This window comes from Gossypium hirsutum, chromosome D05, assembly GCF_007990345.1.
Source record: "Gossypium hirsutum isolate 1008001.06 chromosome D05, Gossypium_hirsutum_v2.1, whole genome shotgun sequence".
In the NCBI taxonomy this organism is placed as follows: Eukaryota; Viridiplantae; Streptophyta; class Magnoliopsida; order Malvales; family Malvaceae; genus Gossypium; species Gossypium hirsutum.
Window position 1 is genome coordinate 24,074,186 of NC_053441.1, and position 14,429 is coordinate 24,088,614.

The 14,429-nt window shown below is 34.7% G+C and overlaps 1 protein-coding gene across 1 annotated transcript; it reads right to left on the reverse strand.

Moving 5' to 3' along the window:
• Positions 1–306: 306 nt before the first annotated feature.
• On the reverse strand, positions 307–14,318 carry LOC107914055 (SCY1-like protein 2). Its single transcript, XM_016842778.2, has 14 exons — positions 13,301–14,318; positions 10,889–10,993; positions 10,399–10,503; positions 9,448–9,630; positions 7,858–7,984; positions 7,467–7,528; positions 7,261–7,347; positions 6,795–6,881; positions 5,522–5,635; positions 4,173–4,301; positions 2,868–2,930; positions 2,014–2,175; positions 1,788–1,906; positions 307–1,662 (listed from the first exon to the last, which is right to left on the reverse strand). Exons 1-14 carry the CDS (start codon positions 13,790–13,792, stop codon positions 720–722), a joined length of 2,778 nt encoding a protein of 925 aa, XP_016698267.2. The 5' UTR covers positions 13,793–14,318; the 3' UTR covers positions 307–719.
• Between the last annotated feature and the right edge of the window lie 111 nt (positions 14,319–14,429).

Here is a 14,429-nt window from a genome sequence, read left to right on the forward strand (position 1 = left end):
CCAATTATGAATAAGATTCAACTTTTGATTTAAAAAATTGAGAGAATTATCAAGTATTAACCAAAAAGATTCATTTTAACAAGAAAATAAACCTTTTGCTAACGAAGTTACTGTCTGGAGGAAAATTGAAGAATCAAATTAACTGCTATTTTCTCTTCAAGTGCCAAACCAAATAAAAGTACAAATATAAGGGTCAATCAAGTATTTAACCCAATCATTTATCAATGTCATCAAAATTTCGCATCACAAATCATATTAATTCCCAATTTGACAGCGCAATACAATGTAAAATATCGAACATCAAACTTGATTCAATATCGATCCAATTTAACATTTACATCCACTGTTGTAGACAACAATCTACAAAATAATGAATGTCCCAAAAAAATGATTTACTTTTATTTCTCGTTACAAAAATTGAGGACTCAAACAATTATAGTGCAGTGCAGAGGCAACACTAATTGAGATAACACACACTTCTTACATGTAATCCCAATTACAATAATAAAGTTACAAACAAGCCCATACCGATGCTATGATATATATATAGTAAACAATGCCGTCTGCAGTGACCATATATGACTGTCATCCACAGATGTATAAATTTACTTTCAGGGATCTGACAAAGCGTTATGCAGAAGGGAATGACTGCTCTATCAGATCATTTTAAAAGAGAAATAAAATAAAACAAGTCACTCTAGTAGAAGCAACCCCAAGTATCAAAGTAAATCTAAAATAGGTGGCTGCTGAGATGATGATTTGGCATGGGTAACCCTTGCTCTTCCCATCCCTCTTCCTCTACCCACAGCAGCCGAGGGTGGTGGTGCAAGTTTTGGAGCAGCCTGCTCATTTTTGCTAGTGCTAAATATAGACCCAAGATCTAATGATTTCTGATTATTATATGAAGAGCTCATCGAAACTGAATTCCCTTGATTCTGTTTCAAGAAACCAATAGAATTCTGGAAGCCCCCACTGTTCAAAATACTTGCATTCGGAGTTGAATCCACAGGATTTGGTCTTAGTAGCTCCCCAGAGTTTTGGTTGCTGAAGGCCCAACTGTTGCTTTTGCTCTCAGGGAAGGTACTTGTTATAGAATTGGATCCATAATTGTTTGTGACTGGTCCCATGGTGCCATTGTTGAATGTCCCAAAACCATTAGAAGCACTAGGCTGGGGAGGCCAGTTTGAAAAAGGATCTAAATCATCAAAATTTGACGGTGATGATGTTCCAGCATTGAATTGCTTCTCAACATTGCCTGACTCTGCAGTAACACCTAAAGGTGCACAAGGAGGCCACTCAATGTCAACTGCAGCGCAAGAAACAGGCATTTGCTGGCTAGATACAGTAGATATCACGGAAGGCTCTGTTTGTACGGGTGCTGATTGAATTGATTTATCACCCAAAATGGGATTAATGGATGAGTTGTTTTGTGAAGCCTGCTGAACAGTGGCACTGACACTGGCACCAGCATTGGCAGCTCCTCTAGCTGTAGGGCCCCAGTCTTCATCCCATGAGGGGCTGCTTTTTGCATTGGCAGCACAAGAAACTGTTGCACTCGTTTTGCTCAAGGCTTGAGACTGAAGCCCATTCGCAGCAGTAGCATGTTTTACCTCTGGGATCCCAGAATCAGTTAAAGTAACCCCCCGTTTTTCTTCTATCTTGCTGAGTTAACACAAAATTAGAGATTCAGCAAGGGAGACTAAAATATTTTTTTCATTACAAAATCACAATGGTAAACAGAAATAGGATATAAGGGAATTCAACAATCACAAAAATAACAAATATACCTGAGAATATCCTTAACAAAGTGCATATATTTAGCAAACTGCTGAATATTCAACTGTTGGGCAGTGAGAAGAGGCGTGAGTAGAGGGAGAACGTGCTCTGCAGCGAACTCAACTCCATACTGAACAAGATGAATAGAAAAGACAGATACTGAGCTGTAAGGCACCAGAAGTTCTCGACATACAGAAGAAAAACAACCTAAGCAACAAACAATAGAGTTCTCATTACCTGCTTGAGAATTGAGCTTGAAACTGCTAGGGTACACATAAGGGTGGGAGCTGAAAGATCAACAGCTGTACAACGTCGAATGGTTTGTAATACCTCCAGCACAGCATGTTTATTTAGTGTTTGAACAAAATCTGCTAAGCATAGCAAAGCATTGACTCTAACCTGCTCAAAGAAACTAAGAGATTCAGAAGAAATCAATAGAAATAGAGTAGCTATGTTCTTTTAAAACTGCTTTTAGAATAATATTCAACAAGAATAAAAAAATCCCCTAACTCCACATACTTTGAGAAACAGTTGTATCTGCTGCATTCAATTCGGATGAGCATTATGAATACTATTGAATGACAAGAAAGAAGATAGAATTTAGATGTCTTCCTAAAAGCAATAATGAAACACACTTCACTATGCCCATTCTTCCTTTTTCCAATATGATAATTTCATGAATGGCCTAAATTCACATTCTTCAAGAGGCTCAAATGTCTTTCCAGGAAACTAGTAGGGATAATACACAAAGTTAACCTAAAGCAGCTCTAACATATGCATTTGAAGCAGACTAAATATCCAAAGGCGGGCCTCTTTTTTGAATAAATTATATGAAATATTGATGAAGAATGTCTCTCTATTTGGATTAGTTGGGCAATATTTCCTCACGGGTTTAACACCAAGTTATGAAGCTTATGTAAGTTATATTATGTTAGGAGGTTCGATTTGGGTAACAGAAAAACGTTGATACTGAAAATTATTCTGGAGAATTGTCCTACATCACATGGCAGTGTTTATTCATATTATTACATCTAATAAATTATGACAAAATAATATAATTAAAGTTAATTAGCAAAAATATGCATACATACCGCAGCAACTGTTGTTTTCAGAGCTAAGCCATGAATACGAGGCAGAATGGCTTCTTTCACAAGCTGAACATGAAGAATAATTTGAAACATAAAGTTAGTACTTCAACAACAGGCTATCATCATGAATACAGTAACGAAAAAGAACATCAAAAATATAGATGAAACTTACAAGGTGTTTGACACCATACTGCCTAATCCATATTTCACAACCGACAAATTCCTATTTTTAATATATTTACAAAAATAACTGAAAATACTGCAATGCACTCGGAATAGCTCAAAGATGCTTGAACAAAATCCATTATGAGGTAGATTAGCTTGTTTCACAAGCTGTAAAGCATAAAAAAGTAATCTTAAATAACCAGCTGTTACTTGTTGGCACTTAACACCCTCATTATAGAAATATCAACAAGAATATAACAGCTAAAAAGAACTCAAAACATGAAGATCATGCTTCTATTTCACAGTGATCTGGAAAAATAAATTTGAGCTAAAATCCACTACAAAAATGTTGATGGTGACAACTGCAACTTACGATAGGTAAAGACCCACTATTATGACTACAAAAAGGAAATGGAACTACGCTATGGAGGAATAAACTTATTAGCCTACCAGATCAGAGTATGTTTTCTTTTAAATAATGAAGAGAATCATCAAAATTAAACATGGAGATCCAGCACTATAAGAGTTGAAGAACAAAAGTTATCTGACAAAAAGTGCTGGATGTACTAAGAATGATTTTTATTAATTTCTCTATTTTTGTGACACAAGCCAGTGACATTTCTTACATTAAATTACTCAAGAAGTTGGTCAAGCATGCGAGCAATTAATGAAAAAATCAAGCACAATCATTCAAACAAAATGCCGAAAAGTTGTAAGTTTTGGTCTCTCCATCCATTGTTTCAACTTTCGGCTTGAGATTTGATTCATTTCAAATTCATATGAAATGCAGCTAATGAAAAAAAAAGGGTGTGATCCTTCTGCAACGATGGAATTATTTTATCTTCTTTAAAATTTAAGGCAAAGATGAGATCTGAGTGTGAAGCTGTACATTCCTCTTAGTATCTAGAGTCTAAGGAATAATTTACACCATCCAACAATCAACAGGTACTAATGGTTGCTCCTTTTCGTAATATTCAATAACAAGCATAAATAACATCCAAGTCAAAGATCTAGCAATATAAATGATTCTCTTCTAAAAGATGTGCAATCAATTTATGATTATTATTGCATGCAACAAAAGATGAGAAGGTAAACTTCTTGAAATAACAATCCATTAAAAGAAAAACAATGTATGACAGTCACCTGCATATCAAGCTGTTTGGCAAGGAATAGAGATTTTCTCAAAGCCTCTTCTTGTATACGAGGATCACCGTCATCATAAGCTCGAACAAGCATGGGCATTACATGGGATACTCGATTCTCCGAAGTTGTCTACAGTAATTGGAGTAACTAAATTAAATGATTGAGCATGATCCATGATGAAAACAAGCCTCAGAAGAAAATGTGAAACATGACATTGCCATTTTATAAAGGATCCTTCTCAGAAATTACCATATGGTGGAAGGAAGTGAAACACAAAAGCCCAGTAAAATTGAATGGCATATCTGAAAGCAATTGAAATATCAAGCTTCTTCATTTACATGATACGATGTCTATGATTCCACAGTTCTATTGAGCTACTGATTAATAGCAGTAAAAGAATGACTATCTATAGAAGTATTTATCAGTACCTAAAACATCAGGTGGCAACCTTGAAACCTTAATAAAAGCTCAAACAAAACGCCCAAAACAAAAAGAGGACTGGGCGTGTGTGTATGTTGGGGAGGGGGGATGGGGCTATTAAGGATGCAAAGATGATTGAGACATTAAGATTTTCTTTGGTTAGTTAGGGAGTTCTGTATTAGTTTAACTGTAGTTTTGAAGTTCTAGGGCTTTACAGTTATATGTAGGTTCTTAATGTGGGCTTTTCTTATCCTATTATGTTCTGCTATAAGTTTTGTTAGTTTCCTATCTGGAGTCTATGCAGTCGTTAAAGTCCAAATTAAAGTAAAACTTCTGTTCCTTCTAGGAGTAAGGATGTTTGGAGTCTATATTAATCAATTTGCCCTTTCAATTGAGATATGAAATTATTATATGAGAACTTCCGCAGTATTCCATCATAACTGTGTGATGCAATCAACCATAGGTGCAAGGAACCCATGGAATCTTTATCAGTGTTTTCACTTATTTTATTTTCTTGGTTCTCTTAAGAACCTCATATCATAAATAAAGCCTCACCACCTAACTCTAATAAATCACTGAGATTGAGAAAACTTTGGGGTCAGGGAGCGAGAGATATCCAAGAAAAACAACAGAACAAAATGAAAGAAACCTATATCACCCATTTAAATAGCTTTCATGAAATTTAAAAAGAATGTACACCTAAAATGACCATCAAAGTAGAATATTAGCAATGTTCCGAACCACATAGATCTATTTCTCCATCACTTCCTTCCATATCATGTAAAATTTTACTAGATATCAACTTGTTCATATTCACAAACAAAACTAGACCAGTCTTTTTTCTGATTGTATCTTAAAAGATACAGAAAAAGAAAAATGGAACTTTTGACCCTTGGGAGCACTCTTTGAAGGAGCAAACTACTAGTTACCTTGTTAATAATTAGATCTGCATGCTTCACCAGCAACAACAGGGTCTCTCCTGCAGCAATGCTCATGACAGGCACAAGAGCTGGGAACGTAACTAACTCAAAATCAGTTTTACCCTACAATACATTTCAAGCCATCAGTTCATTAATCAAACAAGATTGAAAAGCATGACTATAGTATACTAGATATAACTATACCAGATTCAGTATTACATGCGGTTTCATCACGATTCAGATTTGTTAACAGAAAAAAGAGATGAACTAAGGGAAAAGCACTTCCTCCACATTACCAAATGATAAAGCTCAAACAGACCTCAAATAGATGAAAGAAAAAAGAAAGTTGGCAAGTCAACCAAATGTAACAACTTTGAGAGTGAAAATTTTGGCATGGTTTTAACATTATTTATTGGTGCTATATTACATTTGGCATTCAATAAGGAATGTTGATTTGATACAAGTAGCTCCATGTATAATCCAAATGCCAGTAGAAGTCGATTTGATAATTTTCAGCAACAATAAATGAAATTACCCTTTTAACATTTCATTTAGAATCCAACTAAAGCAACATGGCTTTGCACTTGTTAACCTTTTGCTATATGTTAGACTTTATTTTCACAGGAAGAAACTATTCCTAGAGAGCTTCCTTTTACCCATAACCTAGGATATGGTCCTAAATTGAGCATAACATGCTTTTCCTGCATTCATCATAGATCGTACACCAAAATCTTAATATGCTTATTTAAATGTAAATTACAACATTCATTATAAATATAAATAACATATATTTAAGTATTTGCGCATATTCATGGCTATTATTTGATATGTTTATTCATTGTTATTGTCATTATTAGACAGTTGAGAAACTACTGAAGTATCTTATTTAGTAACAGAATTTTTTCTTATGAAAAGATTTAGTAGATGGCACAAACAATTTAAGGGAAGTAAAAAGCTGTCAACCAAGAAACAGCAGGAAAGAGAAACACAGGCTATACCATATTTCAGAAATATAACTAAGTGCAGGCAATTTATGTGAAAGTTGCAGAAATAGATCTTGAGAGGCAGGAAAAGGGTAATCTAACATTTAACAGAGAAAATACCTAGCACATTGAAAATATCAAAAGATAGACCTTCATTAACAACTGATCCAGAAAGGTTAGCATGGAGATACTTCAAAGGCCAATACAATCTCCAATCAAATTATTTGAATTCCAATCACGAAAAATAAAACATGCATTCTGTTAATACTCCAAAACCTTAGTATGAGCAAAACAAGCACCTGTGACTCAGCAATCTTGAGAACCATGGGCACAATCATTGGCTGCATAACCAGATTCCTTAGCTCTGCGCAAAGAGGCGGAAGTACCTGCATTTAGAAATCTTATTTTACTTGACTTGCTTCGGCCAAACAAATGCAATCCATAATATCATGAACCACTAATATCTCCTCATTAAGCTCGTGAACCAGAAATAGCAACAAATAAGAAAGGGAGAGAGATAACATTTGAAGATCTTGAAGCATCACCCAATGAGAGGGAAAGAGTCTGGGAGGAGGAACGCACATATGTTAATCACTTTAAGAAATCAAGAACTCTGATTTCTGATATATCTTCGTTTATTTTCTCAAATATCCTTAAAGACAGGCCCTAAATAACTATAGTAATGTACTTAAAATTTGAACTTGTATTACACACCAAGCAATATTAGGGAAGAAGCACTGAAAGAGACAAAATAAAACCTCAAACCTTATATTGCAACACACGGGAATCAAAATCTTTCCACATATCAGATAAAGCTTTTAGAAACTCAGACTTCTGCATGTTATCTCTTTCCTGCAAAACAAAATCATCATCCAGGAATTTAGCAATTTTATAGCAATTATTCAAGCAAGTTGCTTCTAGATACTGCAGTTAATGAGCATGTGTTAGACAAGAAAAATTCAAATGCATACAAGCATGTGGTCAAGGAAACGAAGAGCACGCAACCTAGTGTCATCCCGGAAAAATGGAGAGCCTGAAATATAACACAAAATTCAATAAATTAATCCAATTAGCAGGACAAACATCAGTATCCAAAGCAAACAGTGCCACTGTCTTTTGAGAGGAAGTCCATATTTTATGATAAACAGAAACTTAATGCATGATTATTTGCTTTTCACAGCAACTCAATGACCACTGAATATGCAGTACAGCTCATAGTAAAGAGATGAAAGCAACCTGAAACATTCTCTTAAAATTATTTAATTCTAAAAAAAATTGGATACAGGAAACAGACTATTATTCTAAAGTATTTTCCTTTTTTCTTTTTTGAGGACATAAAAGAAAATTGAAAAGGTTTATTACCTGTAAAATCCAGTGCTGATGGCCTGGTAGATTCATTGGCAGAGAGCATCCTTTGTAAGTCATAGATTAGTTCCGGTGGGATAGAGGAGAAGGCTTCACTGGATAAGTACGTCAATGTGTTCATATACTGCACAAAAGAAACACCACAATCAACCACTAGAAAGACAAAAAGGGAAGAAAAAACATAATTCAAATCTAGTATGCTAGAATAGGATATATCTTCAAAATGTGAACTTGTTGAATTCCTAAGTCTCTAAAGCAGTCTTTCACGCAAACCTCTCTAATTTGCATGAGGGAACAAATGGATGGCGGTAGAGAGTTTTCAGAAAAGGCTTTTTACATGTGTCTTGCTAGGTGCCAACAAAATTTGAATAAATTGGGAGAAAGCATCTATATAAACTTAAAAATGGGGAAAAAGTGCAAGGTGTAAAACATTGACTGAGTCAATTGTTGAACAACAATGTCTGGATTCATATAGTTATAAATCTAAAGTTCGCTAAATCTTAAAAGACTTCAACATTTGGTAAACTGACTACTGAAAAAAAATATAAATGCAGGAACAGTGGGAACTTTGTTATTAAGTCAATAGGTCGGATAAGAGGAAGACTTCAAAGAACATTTAGCACAAACAAGAGGAAAGATACTGTCTGAAAGAATTAACACCATATAATCAGTGGCAATGTGGTTAGCATTTCTGAGTCACTAATTTACAACCCATTGGGTTCTCAACTGAAATAGATTTGATGATAAGTGCAACCTTAAGTCAGGTTGAACAGGTTTGCACTAAGTTTCTCAGTCCAGCCAATTTCAAAAATCGAAAGACCCAAAGGAAAGCTTACTTGCTGAACCAGATAATCCAGAATAATAACTCAATCCTGAAAACTAAAATTTTGACATACACTAAAAGAACGATTGAGTTTACATGTGTTTTATTACACAATATATACTACTTTTGAAATCTAAACCCATCTTTTGAAATTCAAGTTCCAAGTCTGATTGGAGGACTTCCAAGCGATGCAGGGAGTGCAAGAAACAGAGGGAATGATAAAGTCAAAGAAGCATCAACCATTGCCTTCTCATTTAGGTTGAATTAAAGTCAATGTGGATGTGGCTTATAATTCGCTGAAGATAGCAATGCAAAGTTATTCAGAGGGTATTCTGTTGTTTTGTGCTTTTACTAAAGTGATACATTCTGAGAAAACATGGATTTATGTATTTAGGTTTTGAAAGTGATATATTGCTGGATATGAAGGAAATTTTCCAAACAAAGATCGACCTTTGGGAATGGAGTAATATAATTTAGACATTTAGGGTTTAACTTTGGAATTTAGTAGTTGTCAGTTCTCTCTATCATGTTAGGAGCAGCGCTATCATGTGATGAAGGAGAACAGCAATTCTGGTACAGATCTCTGCCTACCTCCTTGTATAATCCTGCCTTAAGTTAATATAAATGATTTTCGTTTTCTACTTTGAACAAAAATGAGAGCAAAACCCATAGGCATGATATAAAATTAATAAGAAAGTAGTTTTTCTTGTTTAGAAAACAAAAGAGGCAATAGGAAAAGAATAAAAATTTTAATTAGTAAGTACCATCTTGACATTGTTGTTGCAGTCAAACAAAGGCTTTCGAGCAACTAGATGGTATGCAAGGCATCCATAACTGAAAATATCAGAAGACCATCCAACAGAAGATGATTTACTACGAACCAACTCAGGTGCAGTATAATTCAATGATGGCTGAAGAGGCATGACAGAATCTTCAGTATCATATTCCTGCAAACAGACCATATCAAATTAGAATATTAAAGCTAAATGCAAATCACAATTGCACGTGCAAATCCACCCATCATGATGAGTGAAGTGACAAAATATCATAAGGAGCACACTCCTATTTGCAAAGACCAAACACCACATTGCCAACAAGTAAACATGAATAAAACAAAGGGACCAAAGCCTAAAATGTAGAAAGACAGCTACTAAGAGCAGATGTATTTATGCCAAAGAAATAAGCGATTAAAGAATGGAGTTAAATGACATTCCAAAATGCACACACAATAATAAATATTTAATCATGTACGACCATGTACCGCATCTATGATATATCAAATTAGAACATAAAATAATACACGGCAAGATTGCATCATATCCACAATGCAAAGAAGCTAACCTAATGAACGATGGCATGACAATAAGTAAATTACAAATAGTAAACTAAAGTATGTTACTTATGCTCAAGGGTTAGTATCATATATGCCTACTAGCCTGACATTCAAATTTTTCATGTTTTTCCCTATAGGTGGACAGTCAGACCTCCATGCCCACAACCATCAAATATGTGTTGAACGAAATTATTTCATGGAAAATGAAATCAAAGCAACATAGCCAGAGAAAATGTGCCGATTTCAGTTGGCCAATGAATTAAGTTTTTTTTTTCTTTAAGTATAATGGAAAATACCATGGCTTGAACCTACATGTCTTCTCAAAGTCTACTGACAGTTACAATTTTGAGCTAAATCGTTAAGATATCAAAAGGCTTCTTACAGAATAATGGAAGGCCTTCACAAAATCACTAGAGACCTGATCTGTTGAGATAGCAAAACCAAACCCACCAAGTTTCCAAGCTCCACTTGATGTAATTAAGACATTCTGCAAAGTACAAACTCATTTGTTAAACACACTTGTAAAGCAGTTAGGTTCCCCGCCCACAATTATCTACCATGTAAGCTCAAAAGGCAACATAGTAATCTGTTTTCAACAATCAAGAAAGTATGAAAGAAGCAAACAAAAACTTACCAAAAATTTGTAGGCCTAAGCCTACTAAAATTAATAAACAGGCCGAAAATTTTGAAAAAATCGGAAGGTTAAAACACTATACAGAAGATGGCCCATAAATTATCACTAGTTCTTTATCCCAACACATCAAGATAACTATGCAGACAAGGAAGATTTTACTGCAATATCAGGATCATATTAGTATAAGTCAAGACAACATTATTATTAAAACAATAAAAAGAAGAAGAAAAAAAGCAACCTCAGGTGATATAGCTCGATGAATAAGGCGTGCATTGGTATGAAGAAATTCCAAGGATTCCGCGATCTGAAGCAAACCATGCTTCACCTCCAACAAACTCATTTCCTGTGAAAAAAACACACTTCTAAGTTTGCTATAATCATATAACATAAGAAGTGAATGCATAACAAGATGGTGATTCAAGCATCCAGCATTCCCAGTGAAATCTTAAAGAACAACTTTTCATCTTATACAAAGACATACCAAACATTAGAAACATGCACATCCAATGTCTAAAAGAAACAATGGGTTAGATTTCAAAAACTAGCAATATCTCAAGGTGAAAGCAATTTGTTCATGTAGAGGAGAAATAGAGGCATCGTGAAAAGTACAATTTTGCCCTTATCCCATTTGAGAACATTTTCTTAAAAGGTAGAGAATATTGTTTACACTGAAACTAACCCCCGAAAACATCACTTTAAGTTCCCCAAAGCCGAAAGGATTCAAAAGTACTCCACATCACTGTTTCAGGTTGATATTCCCTTTAAACCCTTAATAGTGTCAATTTAACAATAACCACAAAACAGGTTATAGTAGTTATAAACCTACAACTTTAACTTCTTTTTGTCCACTCTGAGAAAATCTAAAAGGAACATTACTACTCAACCACTCCAGTAATCTCCCCACCCACTTACTGTAATCTCTTCCACCTCCAAACTTCCCAACATAGTGTTAAGGTTGAGACCAATTAGAAATTAAATATCAGGGCATCTCAAATGCATTCCAAACTCCAATTAAGCACGGTGAAAAAAAAAGCTAAAATTCAAACTATTTTCTTTTCTTTTTCTTCCTTGTGTTCCTTTTTTTTTTGGGGGGGGGGCGATTAAGATGTTAAAATATTTACCATATAAGGCTTAGACTAAGCTCTAAGTTTTACACCTTTATGCAAGATTGAACCATTGTGTGACACAATTTGTGTCTACTTTGCAAGTGAACCACATTCCATCTTAACTACAAAAGGCATGGTCCCTATAGGTGTATTGTGAATAAAATCATTGAACTTATATTTTGACATAAATTCTTTCAAGGACTAAGCAATTAAGCATTACAGCAGGAAACTTGCACAACAAGCTTTATCAAGGTAACAACTGCTAACAACTATTGCTCAGCCTTTTGTTCTTAACTCTTCCAAAACCACATCTCAGACTTATAGTTTAGTTATATGGAATTGGTTATTCCTTTTATTCACATTTTACTTAAGAAAAACAGATTCTGTAATACTTCAAAACCATAATTAAAATAATATTGCATCAACAACTTGTTTAAATAAAAGTATTCTTGTTTGAAGCCAAAGGAGATAATTAGGGTTTTCTTTATTCTTATTGATAGTTACTCAGCTGGTTAGTTCAATACTTCAATGGTTTATAGTAGCCACTAGTATTTGAGATTTTCTATTTTGTTAAACAGATCTTGATCATGGAATATCAATACTACAATTTAACCATTTTCTTAGATTTTGTTTATTATTTCTAAAACTTAAAAATCTTATCCTCAATCCAGTCTAATATCCATGTCTTTCCCATCTCCAATCTGAAATTTGCAGATTTAGTTAACTTCCATGATGACATAGATTATGGACCAAGTTATTGGACAGCTTAATATATATTTTTGAAAATCTCCTCTTAGTAAGGGCAGCAAATGCTTCTCTCAGCATGGTTTGCCGCCCTCATTTGAAATGCATATGCAATCTACTTTTCTTATATCCTTCAGACCCTCAAGAGATTGCATGTATCTTCTAACCAGTTCTTGATAACAAACCCCCAATTTGAATTAAGCCCTACTATTTTACAAGGAAAAAAATTCCAGTAACCTGTTTCCTTGCTGCCCACCTTTTGCCTCTAAACAAAGTAATACATTTAGATTCAAAAGTGCTTGACCAACAAGCAAACACCATTTTAGCACTTGCAACTGACCGTATTTGTCATTCTTAGTCCAAAATGCTTATTCCTTTATTTTAGCAACTCTTATTCTTAAAGCTAGGATACTTCCACAACTCTGTTGACATAAAACACAAGAAACACACAGCTAAATTATCCACGTACCCAAATTAGTATAGGGCATAGTGACTAAAATTCAAAATACCGATGTGGTAAACTATACAGAAATTATAATTCAACATTTACAGTAAATCTAGTAAACTGGACAAACCGATTACAGTATCACCATCATGCACAAAACTGATCCTAGAGAACTACACCACTGAAAATAGCTATTATCACCTAGTAGAACAAAAAGTGATTTGCATAGATACACAAAGATTTGGATCAAATATAACTTTTAAGATTCACTCATTTATACAAAACATTGGAGCAACTCAAATTGAAAATGAATCAAATTTGAATTCGTTCAAGAAAAAGAGAGTAGAGCACGTACAATCCCTTTGAGATCCTTAGGAACTTTGGCAACATTCTCGACATTCCCAATCGCATTAGCCACCGACGCAAACAATGGCTCCGTAACCATCGTCATGGCATTCTTATTCTCATCCAAAGCCTGCACCACGTGAACCACACCTGGATGCCGCAGTCTGACCAGCCTCGCCGCGTCCGCACGTATCAGATCGAAGAATGAATCCTCAACGATCTTGGAGATCCCCGCGCGCGCGCGCGCCTCCGCCAGCATCTTCTTGTCCAGGAGCCAGACGCAAACGGTGGGATACTGGAGGGGACGCGTCGCATCACGCGCCTTGGCCGAGTACAACTTCCAGGCAAGGCCAGGGCCAGCGGAACCAATCTGGTGAAGGAGCTCATAGTCCAGGAGCGCTTTGGGTCCGGAGACCTCCTGGACGGTAGTTTGTACGGTTTTCTCGATGACCGCAGCGGTTTTTGCGAAGGCTTGGGTTAGGGTTTTCATGTTGATCGACATTCTTCCTTCTGTTTGAAGTTAGTTTAGCAGAAGGAACAAAATTGAATGAATTTATAAATAACGTACAATAGAAGAAAGGAAGAGGATGAAGGAATGTGGACTTTTTCCTTTTCCGGATTAGAGACCATTATATGCTTACCTGAATAAACAAATAATCAATTTTCGACCAATTTTTAACATCCCAATAAATGATATTGCATATATTTTGTCTTTTTATTTTTTATGTAACATTTTCGGAATAAAATATAAAAGTGGATTGTATTTACTAAAAATTCTCCCGATTAATCTTTGTAAAATAAAAAATTATTCAAATAATGACACTGTTATAATTTGTCTCTAAATTATTGGTGAAGTAAATAAAAAATGTCATTCCCAATTTATTTACTCATTGACCATCCTAAAAATTTACATATATTTTCGAACTACCTGTGGTTGAAAAATTTACAAACTTAACACATTTTTTAGCCACGTGATAGTTTAAAAATATATGAATTTTTTTAAGGTATAGTTGAGTTGAGGGTTGGGTTATGAGTAAATCAATTAAGTATAATATATTTTATCTAACTTATCAATAACTTAACAATAAATTATAACGATTTCATAATTTGAATAATTTTTTTTTGAAAGGTAAAACCGT

Coding starts and splice junctions, on each gene's coding strand:
- LOC107914055 (XM_016842778.2), bottom strand. CDS start 13,792: ATGTCGATCAACATGAAAACCCTAACCCAAGCCTTCGCAAAAACCGCT. Junction 10,504..10,888: donor ATCGAGCTATATCACCTGAG/GTTGCTTTTTTT, acceptor TGTACTTTGCAG/AATGTCTTAATTACATCAAG. Junction 7,348..7,466: donor GTTTCCTTGACCACATGCTT/GTATGCATTTGA, acceptor TTTGTTTTGCAG/GAAAGAGATAACATGCAGAA.